The following is a 16,658-nucleotide window of genomic DNA, read 5'->3' as shown; positions in this document are numbered from 1 at the left end:
CAATCTGGATTGCATTACCAATAATAAAGACTTTATCTTACAGTTGTCCATTATATTATATGGCTTTGTCCATTTATTCGGCTTTTGGTTCCTGCTTTGTGGCACATGGCAGTTCACTGAAGAAAGACGTCTATTATCAGCACAATTGTCATTATCGTTTTTTCCGTTTATTCTTTAGGACCTTGTATTACAAATAAACTTTCAGCTGCGAATACACACCCAGAAAGCAATCAGGTTAAAATGTTTACATGGTAAAATATTTATTTGGATCAGTTTACAAAATAGTTTATTCCACCCTAAAGTAATAAATGTCAGTTTGTGTGCATTTATTCTGGTCGTCCTGTTTAATGAGCATTTTTATTCTGCTTGGGATCTTAAACCAGTTAGAATTGGATCTGGATCTCAGGCTAAAAATCTGTTTATTTTAGCATCTGGTGTTGGTTTGGTTTTAATTTGCATACAAAACTTTTAATTTAGACAAATTTTTGTACTTTGATTAAATAAATTTGAATATGTTAATTTATCAGTGACATTTCTTTGTCTAAATTTCATGTGTTGCGCAGCTTTCTTTATGTTTGTGTGCAGTTATCATGGTTACAAGTGTTATTCCCATCCACAGAGAAACTTATTGTTCCTGCAGTGACACAACAGATATTTTGAGACAGTTTCATCAGACGGGTTGACATGTGAATAGTCTTTTTGTTCTGTTGTCTTGATTAGGAGCACAAGATACTAGCAAATTACATTTTATTACTCAACCTCACATCCTTGTGTTCTGTCACTAGGTAACAGTGATAAAGGACCCAGAGAGTGATGACTTTGGCTTTAGCGTGTCAGATGGTTTCTTGGAAAAAGGTGTTTATGTCAACATGATCAGACCTGATGGCCCTGCTGACAGAGCCGGGCTTAGACCCTATGACAGGATCCTGCAGGTGATGATGATGATAATAATTAGTGTACTGCCCATCATTGCATCCCTAATTCTAATATAGTTTTTTGTTGTGAAGAAAGAAAAAAGCTCACTCTGTCCTCAGCATTTGGAAAAATTCTTTACATCATATTTTGTTATGCTTACATGTAGTTATCTTCACGTCCCCCTCTTTTTTTTTGTTTGCTAAATTAAAAATGTCTACAGTTATGCAAATTACCAAAGTAACCATTGGCTTAATCTTTTTGACTGTATTTAGGTGAACCATGTAAGGACGAGAGACTTTGACTGTTGTCTGGCCGTACCTCTCATCACAGAAGCAGGAGACAGACTTGAACTGGTCATCAGCCGCAACCCACTTGCCAATGATGACCCAGAGGACAATAACAACACTTTAGACCACGCACTTGACCTGTAACACAAATACATACACGTGCACAAAACATACAGAAGACATATTGTAACTGGTGATGAAGCATAAACTTATACATAGTGGAACTGGCCCAAAAACGCAGACACACACTCACTCACACACACACTCCACCGGCTTGCAGTATATCTGTTTAAATACAGAGACTCCTACTGGAACACACATCCTAACACGTGCATGCTCACATAGTCTCCCCATCCCATTTACACTGGGTTGAACTGCTTTTACACAGTACGGTCTATATGAAAGCATCACCACAATACAGAAAAACACACCAAAAGCTCTCCCGATAACTGGCTGGACTCACAGTGTTGTTTCGATTTCAACAATGACTTACTCGGCACTTTAAATAGCCATTTTTACTCATTTTAACCTGCAATACGGGTAAGATTATTTCAGTTTTTATTGCAAGGCCATATGCTCCCATGAACCTACAGTACTTGCACCTGAGAGATCTGCCTTATACAATATTGTAAATGATTTTACCGGAGAAAAATTCTCAGTTTCGGGTTTCCATTTGTTTCACAGAAGGTTACTAAGTACTAACAGAAAACGGAACAAACAGTTCATAATGGGAGTGTGTCTATAATAAATGTAGCCACTTTAGAATTTCATAATGCTGCTAAGATTCTGCTCAAACACTGCTGCTCACTTGACATTACCAAGAAAAAAACAAAATTCTGGAGTGGTCAAGTATAGCTCTTTTTTTCAAGGCAGACTTCTCTATTGGATCTTGCTGCACATTATAATGTCACTTTGGTGACATCACAACGCTGATTTATGAAGATGTCATCAGTGATGCCATCACAACTGCCAAACTGTTATTTTGTTTCATGCTATCATAAAATGAAAGTGAAAGGAGGGAAGGGCGTAATTTCTGCTCCCAATGAAAAATGGTGTCTTAAGTGGAATTGACCAATCACGGCTTTTGCTACACCATAAATGAGCATGAGTGGCTGTGCCCCAGAACAAACTGTACTGCCAAACGAAGAACATCTACCTGCATTTGAAATGTGCCAAATGTTATGACATTATCCACTATATCAATAGTTGTCTGAGATCACTGGGTTCACCTCATCATATTTCATTGCAAGACTACAATGTCAAGCAACAGTAGCATTTCAAATTCATTTCAAATCGCAAAATTATTAGATTTGAGGCTCAGAGTGATTTAATGTAACATCTGTTTGTCTTTATTGGCATATTTGTGTAAGGATGTGTGCCGCAGAATAAATTAACTAGCAGCTAGTTTAATTTTAAGATGTTAAGTCTGATTTATATAATCCAACAACAAAAGGATCATTTCACTTACCAGCGACCTCAAAACTAATATATACTGTGAGCCACTGGGACCATTCTTGGAGAAGAATGCCTAAGCAGTGAATAAAGCTGTTCCCAATAGCAGGCAGTGTCAACACAATGACAAGTGTGATTTAGGAGGATCTATAGGAATTAAAATATTCATAATTTTCCATTGGAGTATCACTTATAAGTATGAATCATCGTGTTTTCATTTGTCCAGCATGAGATCAGCATTTATGGTTGTGGGCCTTCTGCAGTAATGCCCGAGTGTCATGCCGCCATATTTTACAGAGGAGACAAGACACAGTTGTTCCCGATATGTTCCAGAACTGGAATATTACCAAACTGGAATATTTGATAATATTCTATTTTTTGTTTTCTTTTTTATTATATAATCTGTATTTCTTCTACACATCTAATAAGGAAGTGGTATACAGTTGCTTGTGATCTGCAGCCTCACCACTAAACCCTATGTGGTCCTTGAGGAAGATTCAATTATTGAAGAGTCTCATTGTCATGGATCATTTATGCTGTTGTATAGATGTTAAGGCAGTGGGAACAACAAGCAACAAGTCATAAAGAAGTAACATTCTCTTTGTTGTGGCTTTTAATTTAACAGCCTTTTAAACTAGGACACACAGTTCATTCAAATAATAGCTATAGAGCACTACTGCTGTTTGGATTTATTGGTAACACTCGCCCTTTTGCACAAAGATTATGAACAAAGTCAATAGCATCATCTGCTATCAGACCTACTACACTAGGTTGCTGGTGAAGCCAGACTATGGACAAATTTCCGACACACACATTCTTACACAAAAGGCTCTGATAACAAAGGAAATGAAACCGTACAGTGTGTGTTATGCATTTATTATCAAGCCATTTTGTTGTGTCTTTCATGAATGTCTGTTTATGATGTGTAATTTGTATGTGAGTGTATCAGCAGGTTCTATTCCAAGGTGCAATTGGAAATTTCCAGAGTTCGGCCTGAGTTAAACTGAGCCACTATCCTTTAATGGTCAGCACCCTTTGAAGCACTGTGAGCATTCCTGACTACTTGTGTGTGCTCATTTGCAATTTCACCATGGATCCAAAATTGAACTAAGAACAAACATTAGTTTGAACAGAGTGTGTGCCAAATGTTATGTCAAGGATTGAGAGCTGGTTTTACCCACTATTAACCTTCACCACAACATTAAGTGTTGTGGTTTCCTTGACTGACAGCTCATTAGTGCAAGATTCTAATCAGTTCACATAATGCTGACTATTGGGAAAATAGTAAACCTTTCTCTTCTTCCTAAAGCCTCCCCTGCTAACTTTTGATTAGCAACCTTGTCACATCTTACAGATCCCTTCTTGAACTAAACCTGATCTTAGTTGTGCGATAGTTTTAAAGCCCTAAGTATATTTCTACTTCTACTGCTAAGGGAATGTTAATTTCTAATTCAAGAGACAGCCAACTAGAACCTTACACCTGCAATGTGGTTAGACACACAATCTGTATTTTTACACCACTGACGCCTCATTAATGAATGAGACTACAGTGTCCAAGGCCAAAGGCAGTACATCAGGTCAGAAGCACAACAAGTAGCATTTTTTTTAGTTTGGAGTGGTGCACCATTAATATTTAACAGAGCTAGTCCTAGCTGTAGCATCATCTTGTACAGCTGCAATTTATTTATTAATTTGATTTATTCTTCTTTGTGTCAACATAAGCTGTGACTCATCAGCCATCATACTAACCTGTTTTGGGTTTGACTTTCCCAAAAACTAAATTTCAGGGTGCTTGATTTTATAATCAAGGGCACTGTGCATCCGACTAACAATAGTCAGAATGCTCAAAGTAGCTGGAGCACTGAAATACCCTTCACACAGAAACTTTAGAACTTACAAGTCTTCAAGTTTCAAGTTTTGCAACCCCAGACATTAATTCCATTTCCTTCAGACCCCTAATTTCTCATGATTTTTTCTTTTTCCTGCCAAAAATGTGTTTGCTCCAATTATCTTTGGATTAACTGAAATTGGGCTGGCTCTTGTTCCCTCCTACTGATCTTGGCAGTTTATGAATGTGCTGTGCAAAAGTAGGTGCTTAAATTCTACAAAGTAGCAGTTAACTTAAATAAATTGCAGTAAACAGAATAAAACTAAAATCAATCTCTGGTTTTGCTACCATTTTCCACCAAAACAGCACCAATCTTTTACACTTTAAGCTAACTGGCATCATCCAAATATTTCTAAGAACTTACCACAGTTCACTTCTTTGTCTTCTTTAATCCTATTGATAGACATGATGAAGCCATACAATTTCAAAGAAACTGCTCATCTATGTATGGGTTGCTCTTAGTTAACATTTAAATACTTTACTGCAGTATTTTATAAATGCGCAAGTTGCAAGATAAAGGTTTTGTCCTTTTTGAGGAAAAAAACAAATCTAAACATCCTTTGCACACTTGTGTGTGTACACATATTAGCATGAATTATGGTGAACAAAACTATATGGAGTATATGATGGATACATCGTCAGTATAAGGATATTATTATAAGTGAGTAATAGAACAGCATTTTTTTTTCGACAAGACTAACAAAAAAAACTCAACTTTGAGAGAGTCACAACCCCTGTTCCTACCATTTTCTTATGTTGTTATGTAACAGAATTCAGCGGCACCCTATAAGAATTTCCATGTCTGTATGGGTGTGAATAACAAAACATATACAGAAGACTTCTATTTGTCAACGTTTCTCTGTCTAATACATGTATGTGCAAAAAATGTCCACTACTTCTGGGCATACACTGTTTCAGAGGTGTGTGTGTGTTTGTGTGTATGTGTCTGTGTGTGTGTGTGTGTGTAAACTAATTTGTGTACATTTCATTGTACAGTAGTGAGGTTTTAAAGGATTGTGGACCTTTATATTTTTATTTCCAAAAACCGGAAAAGGCTTAAAATAGTGTAAACTCAACACACATACAAAAAAGGGACATTTACTTCTCTCCAAGCACTTACTGCTGAATATAAAGCACACTGTTGAATACCATGCACTGTAAGTATTTTCATGTACAATGGAACAAACTTTTGTAAAGCAACAAAAAATGAAAATGCTGAGAAAAGCCTTCTGAATTGTTTTTTTGTTTGTTTGTTTTTTTTCTTTTATGTATGTATGTGGCCATGTATACTCCCTATGCATTTTTGGGTCAAATGTCAGTTTAAAGCCCAATCCAGAACCGTAACAACTGTTCCGCGCGGATAAGTTTATAATACAAAAAATGTTATTTAATTCCCTGTGCTTTTTCGATTTTGGGGAAAATAAAAATGTTCATGTGAAGATTTAATGGTAATGTACCACATTTTATTAGACTAGCTTGTTGGCATTACTCCCCTGAACCCATTAAGCGATTTCAGTACATTAGATAAGTTATTACATAATCCACCATATATTACATCATCAGCTAAAGTAAAGCCCTTTCACAAGCCCACGCCTGCTCAGTCACTCACAAATATACCATGTAAACATGGTTAATCTTGTCGTACAGCTTAAATAAAGGGCGATTCACCTTCTGACCAGAGGATGCTAGTTCATGGCTATTGAGCAGTAAGGAAAGCCAAACTAGGTAAATGTTACTGGGTAATTACTTTATGCTTCTATAACAAGTTCCTGTAGGGGAGAGAGCACATGTTGCTTTTTCTACCGCACGAGTTGTCAATGTGCAACGTAAGCCAGTCATGTACTCATGATTTTGGTTGGGAGACTACAGTCAAATATTTGTGTTACATTACATCAATCTTTTGGCTCTTTATTTTTATTTTTGGTGTGCATTTTGTTTTGTTTTTTAACATGCAGTGTCTAAATTGGAGAGCCTCAGCTGCAGCAAACTGTGGGTAGCAAAACATTCAATGGCTGCAAGGAAACTACATTATCTTGTCACCTCTTGTCAACTCAACAAATCAGAAAATTACCAGTAACAGATAAATAATGTTAGCTGAACACTAGCAAGTTGTTACAACTAGCAAACTATAGCACCTACCAATCTGACCATTAGTTATACATAAATAACAAATACAATTGTGACAGCAAAACTACCCAAACCAGCTATTTATAGCCATTTTATTCACAACTTGCCACAATAAGTGAGCAGCAACAAACCTACTTAAACTAACCAGCTATAAGTAGGCTTGTTGCTGAGAACTATACAATGAGTCAATAAGATGTCTTGTTAGCTTACTGGCCTGTTTAATGACAGTTGTTGATGAGCTAACTTAAATTTCTTCTCCGATATCTAGCCAGTTAACCTATTTAGCTCAATGATAAACACAAACACTGACTTCTTCGTTGCAGTCAGCGTAATTATGACTTGAAACTGAGAAAATGATGTCATGCTGCACATTTCAAAAGTAGGAAATGTCAGAGTCTCCAGTCTTTGTTCCTATTTTTTTTTATTAATGTGTTTATTTTTTTAATTATGTTTCATGCTTTATTTTTTAAAGATATTTTGATTTGTTCTTTTGCCTAATATGTGTTTGGATGTCAAAGTTGCTACGGTTCTGGACTGGGCTATTAATAATGTACGCATTGATATTGTGTATTTTTTTTCCAAACTCTGTAAAGTTCTATTCTATGTAATATAGTATTTTTCTATGACAGTATGCTCTTCCAAAATATAGGAAGAAAATACAAAATGAAAAATAAAACGTATAACTTTGTTGTTGTCATTTTGATTTGTTTGTTTGTTTGTTTGTTTGTTTGTTTCATTTTCTAAGAAACAAAGAGTGTACTGCTATACTTCTCTTTTTGAGAAAAGAAAAGATTGCAAAGAAAAAAAATAAAATGTCTAATTTTATGTTGGATGTGTGGATTGTGTTTATTTTGGTAAATCTTTGTGACCAATGGAAAACAATGGACATTCATAAGAGATTATCTTTGGTCAGGATAAGCTCCTTAAATCAAACCTTTATATGCAAAAATTTTCTATCCAGGGAATTTGAACAAGACCTCATTTTACAACTAAAGAGATCAGGTTTAATTTTGGTTCTTCACCCCAAAGCAAACTTGCAGTGGAGGTAATGCTTCCTAGAGAAGCACAAAATGGAGCAGAGTAATCACATTTCTACCACCTACACTTGGGGGTGCTCAGGCTGGGGACTCAGTCGTCCTACTGGGAGACAGAAATTTGAAATAAATTTGCAAGCATTTCAAGCATAAGTGTTTCACTTCATATCTTTATGGGGGTATTGTGTGTAGAATCTTGAGGTGAAAAATTAATTTAATCCACAATGTAATAAGGCTGTAACATGACAAAATGTGAAATAAGTAAACGTCCCCCAATGTGAAACTGGACAGCCTTTCATGATACTCTATGTTTTACTGTTTTTCTGAGCACATAATCTTGTGTTATTAGATCCCTTATCTAAGAGATTGAATTAATGGTTATACTGCCCAACAGAATGGACTTGATCCTGGAGGTAGACCACCCTATACGATTTATATGCCTTCATCAGTTCGATTACAGGTAATTCATTGGGCTCACACTACTAAGTTCACTTGTTATCCCAGGTGTAACCACACAATTACTTTCCTCTGGACATTTTTTTAGTGGACAGGCCTAGTCAGGGATGTGTAACAACATGTGTCTGTCCCTACTCTGTTTGTGCTTAAAACACAGACTTTCCGTTGTCTATCAGCTCATTTACATAGATCCTTAGCTGGACATCCATGGTCCCAAATTGTATTGGATTTTTATCACCTACAGTATCTGTAACCATGAACAGGTAACACAACCATCCCAACTTTAATCAATTGTTTTTCCAGGGCTTTTCATTTTATAGCCCTTCCCAAGCTGCCTTCAGCCTTATGCTCAGTCTCCATGGCATTCCACTGGACGTTGTCTGACCAGGGTACACAATTCACCTCCAGCTTCTGCTTCTCTTCTATCTCCAGACTTAAACAAAAACTGAAAGGACCAATTAGGAGTTGGAGGCAACCCACAATATACTGTTTCATCTAATTAAACAACCTGGAGCTCAAAACTGTCTTGGGTGGAATGCACCCATAATTCCATGATCTTCATGGCACCTATCATTAATCCTATGATTGTACATCTAAAACGGCCCAGAAACCCGATGATTCAAAACTCATTTGATGTTTCCCAGCTAGAAATTTTTTGTTCCAGTCCTGTGGGAGACCCTTCCTGTTTCCTCTGTGTTTTTAACTGTTTTTGAATCTGTTTTGTCCTGAACTTACGTCACTCTCTTCTGTACAGATGCTTTTTGCCCTTAGTTTCTAAAAGAGACATTGATGATGAGACAGCTGTGGAGCTTAGTGTTTGAAGAAATCACCTGCCTGCCCCTGTCACTGACCCCACTCTAGAATCTCACAGTTTCAACCTGTAAAACTTTTTGATTTCAATATACCTTTTCAGCTTTTAGTACTGTTTCCAGCACCTCAATCCTGGTTTGGTTCCTTGAGACATGCATATGGATCTTTTGAAAGGCTTGTTTCCGTTTTTAGAAAAAAGACATGTATTAGAACCAGTTTATGTCTGTATTTCTATTTTGAAAACTCTGTACATTTTTACTCTAACAAACAACATGGGTATTTTTGCACATGCAAGAGTGTTTTCTACTGTACATTTTGCTTTTGCTGACGGAATTATTCCCATGAGTCGACTGTTATGTAAGAGATCTAACACACAACATGCAAAAAAGTGTTAGCATACACACAGTCAGGCACACACATTATTGCTTACATAGTAAGCAATAACATATGGGTAGAACTTTAGTGCCCAGTGCACACTTTGTTATATTCACATGTGCTTAAACATTCAAAAGCAGTGGTGGAAAATAGCTTAAAGCTGAGGACATAAAACATATAAGGAGTAAGCAAACGACCTGTGATGACTGAAGTTCCATATCTGTAAGTTTTGTATTACAGTGAAAAAACAATATTGGAGTAGTTTTCCTCCAGCATGCAGGTCACAAATCTTGATTATACAAAGATAGGCTATGGAAAAGTACATAAGATGTGCCCTTGTCCCTTTCAAGTGACCACAACATCCTGGGATCAAAACTGTCCTCATTTGATTTTTTTCTCATCCCTCAGAGCCCTTCCATTTCCTGTTCTCTTCTATTTTTGTTAGCAGAACAAAAGGCAAAAGTAACATGAAACACTAATCAAAAAAACACATTTGTTTTTGCTTTGTGTCAATGCCAAAAAACTGCCTTGAAGATAAAACAGAAAAAAAAGATTCTCAACAGAAAAGTCTATTCTTGGAAAAGGCCAGACAGGGAATGGAAATAACAGCTCTGTGTTTCTTTGTCTGTAGTGTCAATTATTTAAAGCTCGGCAACAAAACAAAAGCATTAACATTCATGTCCCTGTACAGCAGTTTCATGCCACCAACATCCTCTATGTTTTTGTTGAGTCATATGAGAGCAATAACCATAATCGGCATGGATATATCTCCATGATACATTCCTGGTCAAAATTATCACTAAATGTAAAATGAGGAAGGATCCATGACTGTTCCTGATCAAACAGTGCCTGAAAGAGCTTTCTGTGTTTTCTGATTGCTGAAGCTTAAATGGGATACACAAACCAGTATTTTATAAAGCTTTTATGTAAATATTTTCATGGGAATAGTTAGTTGATTAAATAAAAAAAAGGCCCATTTAACCATAGTGATTGAAGGAAAATTACAGTCTGGGAAAAATGTGTTCAGTAGCCAGCTTCTATTAATCACCAGGATGTCTGAGCCTTTACCCTCTTACTGTGAAACGGATGTTTGGGTCAAAATATTCCATAAACTGAGGTTGATTCCAGCAGATTCTCGGAGCTGCTTAGTGACATTGTTTAGAAACAAGCTTCAGTTTAGGAGGGCTTTGTTTTTGTCCCTGATGTTTTTCCTTTTTCTTTTCCTTGGTTTTAGTAGTTAAGAGCTTAGATTTTTTTTTTTTTTTTTTTTTTTTAGGTAAGTATAAACTGGATTAAGCATTTTCAGCAGGTTGCCTCTGTGAAGCCAACAAAAGCTTAAATATGTTTGTTATGGATGAAAATAAAGTTGCTGACAAAGTCTGCCAGGTCTGCAAACGCTAGGAGTATTTCCCACAAACCACTACTGTAAATACAGGGTGGGCCATTTATATGGATACACCATAATAAAATGGGAATGGCTGGTGATATTAAAGTCCTGTTTATGGCACATTAGTATATGTGAGGGGGCAAACTCCTCAAGATAGGTGGTGACCATGGTGGCCATTTAGAAGTCGGCCATCTTGGATACAACTTTTGTTTTTTCAATAGGAAGAGGGCCATGTGACACATCAAATTTACTGGTAATGTCACAAGAAAAACAATGGTGTGCTTTGTTTCAACGTAACTTTATTCTTTCATGAGTTATTTACAAGTTGCTCTTTGTTCACAGCCATTGACATGTCGAAAAGGTTAACACGTGAGGAGCGGATCGAAATTGTGTTGATATCTGGTGAACGCAGTAACCGGGTCATTGCAGCAGATTTCAATGCAAGACGCCCTACGAGACCACCCATCTCCCATGCTACAGTTAGCAAACTGCTTTTTCGTGAAACTGGTTCAGTGTGGGATTTGCCAAAATGTGGACGCAAGAAAACTGTCACTAATGAAGAAACATCAGTGGCTGTCCTAGCTTCATTCAGCAAGAGCCCACAGCATAGCACTCGCCGCATGTCACTGGAGAGTGGCATTAGTCAAACATCCCTTCGGCGGATATTAACTATTCACAAATGGCACCCTTACAAACTCCAGCTACTGCAGCATCTCAACGAGGATGACCCAGATCGGCGCACAGAATTTACAGAATGGACAAAACAAAAATTGGAACAGGACCCTCAGTTCACACAGAAGATTTTGTTCAGTGATGAGGCAAACTTTTATGTGAATGGTGAAGTTAACAAACAAAACCACCGCTATTGGTCTGACACTAACCCACATTGGATGGATCCCTCCAAGACTGTTGGAACAACAAAAGTGATGGTTTGGTGTGGTATATGGGGTACAACGATAGTGGGTCCATTCTTCATCAATGGAAACCTCAAGGCCACTGGATATTTGAAATTGCTACATAATGATGTGTTTCTACGGTGGCCCTGAGAGGCCAAATGGACTGCAACTTCAGAAAACACTTGGAAAAAGAAAAATGCTGCAAAAAGAAAAACGCTGCACAGCAACTTCAAGAAAAACGCTGCACTGCAACTTCAGAAAACACCTGCAAAAAGAAAACAGCTGCAAAAAGAAAAACGCTGCAAAAAGAAAAATGCTACAAAAAGAAAACAGCTGCAAAAAGAACAACGCTGCAGAAAGAAAAACGCTTCAAAAGCACACAAAACACAACGGAAATAGGAAAAAACACAATGGAAATGTTTCTGGGGAGATAAAACACGACAGACTAGTTGCAGGAACCAAAACATGCTAACAAGTGCACTGGGACTGGGAGACATTTCAAAGAAGTGGAGGAGAGGTAAATGTGTTGTAATCATATGATTCTAATAATACTACAGATATCTGGAATATAGGCTGTATCCCAATTCAGGGTCTGCAGCCTTGAAGGCCGCATTTTAAGGCGGATTAAGTCACAGCGACTCGACGAAGGCTGTTCCAATTCAAAGGCTGCTCAAAATGCGGCCCTCAAATGCGTCCTTCATTTCCCTGAATTTTAAGGATGTGGCGGTGTATGTGACAGGTTGAAGGACTACTGCATATAAAATTGTTCAGTTAATAGTAATTCATATCAGTTGATATAAGGAGGAAAATAATATAAATATGGTAAGAAAATTAAGAGTTTATTATTTTTCATGTTATATTAATGGCTTTCATGTTACTTAAGAGAACAACAAACTATACATCTCTGATTGGCTAGTAAGCCTTTTCTGGGATCGATTAGTATTGTCTCTATTCTCCACTAGGGGGCTTTCGCGCGTTCTCCTCACTGCAATAAACGACTGCATGAGAGACAAAAGTCATAATCACTCTTGTGATTCTTTTCCCCCTGTTTTCAGGTAAATGTGTTTAAAAGTTGATATATTTCCAATGTGTACACTGCTAAGATATTTAAAAGGTAACCCTTCATTGTTTTGTAAGCTTTAGAAACATTATATTACAGTTTTGTACACATGTACGTGGCGGTTTTGAGCCTTAGTTTTGTACTGTGTAATGGCCATTACGATAACAGCAGGAGCTTAAAAACGCCGCTATTGTCAGCCATTTTATTAGGAAACCTACTCAAGTATATGTATAGTAAGCACTTCAGTATTTCGGCTTATTATTTAGTGTTTTTCTTCCACCATGTGACATTTAGCAGCAGTGGCGTGCACAGACATTTTGGGGGGCAAGTGCTCCAGGGGGAAAAAAGGGCACTTTTTGCATATGTGGAAAACCTTTTCTTTGTATAATAAAAAAATCGCACAGGTTAAATGCAATTTGACTTTTATTTTCTCCTTTCTCAGCCTCTCTTTCCTAGGCATTATGCTTGCTGAAATTAGTAAATAAATAGACCAAAATGTATGAGAACGAATAAGACTGACTGTGGTCATTACAAGAACAGGGCAGAATGGTCGTTTTCACAGGCAATTGGGAACTGCCTATTTTTCCTTTAGCAAATTAATGTGTTAATGTTGCCAATATGTTACACCAAAAAAAATTAACATGTCTAACCAGTGCTTCTCAAAACTTTTAACATGCACCACCCCCAACACCGTACCCTTCAAACTACCAATAACAACGTCACTGTTCTGTCACAATCAGGTCACAACACAGTGCGTAAATGTCTGCGAGCATCGCTGAGTCAGTAACAACCAGTTAGGCTAAAGACTGCATCTTTAGACAGTTGGACGGTGTTCTAACTTTCTCACAGGAGACACCTACTAAAGACAGTCAAAGACATTAATTTCAATCTTACCAAAGTAGGACAGTAGTTGACGTTAGTTATGGAAAGGCTAATCCACAAAAACGGAGAAACGTCCATAATTCTATTATTCATAATCATGTCAAGGTTTTAGGTTTTTCTGCAGTTCCATCTCTAAAAAGTGTGATGTCTTCCCGTCACTGACTTCAGTTTGAAAACTTTGTATTTATTCACAGATTTCCGTGAGATCATCCTAAAATTTGTAACGAAAAATGGGCTCAAAAGAGCCCTCTGCCTAACGGCATGTAGCCTTAGCCTATAGCATAACGTGATATTTTCAATAGTGTATGCAAAAAGGTCGGAATTGATGGAGAGTGGGGTTGCCTAAATGGTTTAGGTTACATTTTAAATGTGTCGTTTTTTTGTTTATCCATATGGATGGATGGAGGGGTAAGCTGGCAAAGTTTGTCATGTGCAGTTTCTGACAGGCTACTTCACAACAAAACAATTGCAGGTTGGTCTTAGAGGGCAAACAGAATAATTTCACTCGATTCATGGGTTACCTGACTGGTTGGGAAGGGAAAGAGCTGCCGTGTTGTCCGCCGTGGCTCCCAGTCGCTATAGTTAGCCTACTATGCCTACTCCAAGTAGTCCTGTGTCATGCCGCTGCTACACGCCTCACAACAAATGAACTGCAAGCGTGTTCACGTGACACGGTGACAGTGAAAAAGCGACAGGGTTCGGGTGTCTTTGAAGAAGGGGCACAAATCAAGCCATTATTTTCACACCTTTTTAAATCGCGCAGCTTTAAAAAAAAAAAAAAATCACGTCTTTCAAAAGGGCACTTTTTTGGACTGAGGGCAAAAGGGCAAGTGCTTCAGCACCACCTCGTCTCTATCTGTGCACGCCAGTGTTTAGCAGTACAGAATGTGAAACGTTTCTGCTCATTTTCACTGCAATAAACGACTGCATGAGAGACGCAAGTCATAATCACTCTCGTGATTCTTTTCCCCCTTTTTACAGGGGTGTAACATGTAGACTTCATGGACCAACATATCCGAGACTTCATAGCGCAGTGGGGGGTGTGGATAATTTTGCCAAAAAAAACGGTGGAAGTGGAGCGGCCGAAGAGTAAACTTTCAAAAGCAAGTACTGAATATTATGTCACTTATTTATGTGCAAATGTTTAATAATGAAGAACATTAAAACATTACTGTTGGCCACATGCTGGCAAAGTTATGTGACATTAGCGATTTTTGTACTTTCAGCGTTTACTTTGTTTTAAAGCCTTTACTTTATACACCGTTCGATAGTTGACTTTAATCTTACAGAGAATGTGATGATTTCATGGATAATTAAAGTCAGTCATATATCCATTTTATTTATAAGTTACACTTGTGTTTGAATCCTGCAGCTTATCAAACATTTGATTTCCATGTGTGACAACTGCAAGTGTCCAGAGTGAGGACAGACTGAGGGACCCACTGCTGCACATCATCTGTGAGGCTTTGCACCCCTGATGATCCACCAGGACAAACTCAGCAGTGTGTGAGGAAGAGGAGGAGGAAGAGCCAGCAGCAGCTGACAGATGGAGAGAATAGACAGACTGTTCCCTGTTTGTGAAGGACTGCTAGAAAAGTTTAAAATAACTAACTGTCTGTCCTGAATCAGTCTTATTAGGTAATGTTCAAATCATTTTATCATCCCAGTGTTTTCAGTGTGGGAGAAAGTACTCAGGGTCTTCAAGTTACACACTATGAAAGAAGCAAGTTTAATATTCAGAAACCTAAAGTATGTATCAGCAGCAGAATGCACCTAAAATAAATGTTTGTTTCAGTTCTATGAAGCTTTGAGTATTTTGGATTAGTAGTACTGCTGTGTTTGTTGCATCATATTGCTATAATTGTTTATATGCTTTATATATTCTGAGGTAAGTTGATCTATAGTGTTACATCATATTCTATAAGGATGTTATGTGTTTGTATACTTTCTGCCCAGTTTGACCCATTTAGCAGAAGTCAGCCTGTTTAAGGCTCCGATATCTATTCTGTATGACTTAAAGCAGTTATGACATGATATGATTTTCTCACCCAATAAAGGAATATTTAATATATCAGTCTACTCTTCATTCTATCAGAAACAGTTATCACAGCTCGTACATTTGCTTTTTACACATATATGTAAGCATTGAGCCAAATTTAGTAATGCCAACATATTAAAAGAACAATATTTGTCTCTTATGCATAATACATCTATAGATACACTGTCACAGATACTTGTCTTTGAGTGAAGATTTAAGGTGATAGGATATATAAATAAATGCAACTTGAATCTTTACTGAAGCTCAGTATTTGACATGGAGTTCAAACTCACTGCTGTAATAACTAATAATGATTAATATAATAACTATAATATTGGCCATATTATATTTATATTACCAAAGTGAGATGACTTTAGCTAATTGTTATTTACTAGCTAATCTTAAAATGACTGTTCAGTACAGAAATGAAGCCCAACAATCATGTTTTACAGTCCTGTGGTCTCAGCCTCAGATACTTATCAAATCACATAAAGCTCGTGTAGAAACAAATGTACAAAATATGTTCTCCTTCATTTCTGTCAAACAAAGCTGTATGAAACGTTTCCAGCTGTTAGTATCGTGGTTGCTAGGCAACCTGGGCAGCGCGGCTAGACCGTCCCATTTCACAAGCCTACAAGCCTTGCACTTCCGGCCTTAGCGGTCTTTGAGTACGCGGCCCTTGAGGACCGTTAAAGCTGCGTACTTTAAGGCTGCAGACCCTGAATTGGGATACAGCCATACATACGTTTTGGTTCGTGCAACTGGTCTGTCGGGTTATTGTCTCCCCTGAAAAATTTCCATTGTGTTTTTTCCTATTTCCGTTGTGTTTTGTGTGCTTTTGCAGCGTTTTTCTTTTTGCAGCTGTTTTCTTTTTGCAGCGTTTTTCTTTTTGCAAGTGTTTTCTTTTTGCAGCGTTTTTCTTTTTGCAGCGTTTGTCTTTTTGCAGGTGTTTTCTGAAGTTGCAGTGCAGCATTTTTCTTGAAATTGCAGTGCAGTGTTTTTCTTTTTGCTGCGTTTTTCTTTTTCCAGCATTTTTCTTTTTGCAGTGTTT

General features: G+C 37.5%; 1 protein-coding gene across 4 annotated transcripts in view; it reads left to right on the top strand.

The window, feature by feature from the left end:
* LOC147331035 (glutamate receptor-interacting protein 2-like) overlaps positions 1-7,440 on the top strand; it is a 183,158-nt gene extending 175,718 nt beyond the window's left edge. For all 4 annotated transcript variants that reach the window (XM_086293042.1, XM_086293041.1, XM_086293045.1 and 1 more), the window contains exons 24-25: positions 786-932; positions 1,188-7,440. In XM_086293042.1, coding sequence (XP_086149168.1) covers positions 786-932; positions 1,188-1,346 — 306 coding nt within the window. In that variant the 3' untranslated portion in view covers positions 1,347-7,440. The remainder of the gene's footprint in view (positions 1-785; positions 933-1,187) is intronic.
* The last annotated feature ends 9,218 nt before the right edge of the window (positions 7,441-16,658 follow it).

Source organism: Aulonocara sp. 'chitande type north' Nkhata Bay, linkage group LG5 (genome assembly GCF_057382095.1).
Source record: "Aulonocara sp. 'chitande type north' Nkhata Bay isolate Kocher_YH1m ecotype deep benthic linkage group LG5, A_spYH_male_GT1.1, whole genome shotgun sequence".
NCBI classification, from domain to species: domain Eukaryota; kingdom Metazoa; phylum Chordata; class Actinopteri; order Cichliformes; family Cichlidae; genus Aulonocara; species Aulonocara sp. 'chitande type north' Nkhata Bay.
This window is presented reverse-complemented; position numbering and strand designations above follow the sequence as displayed.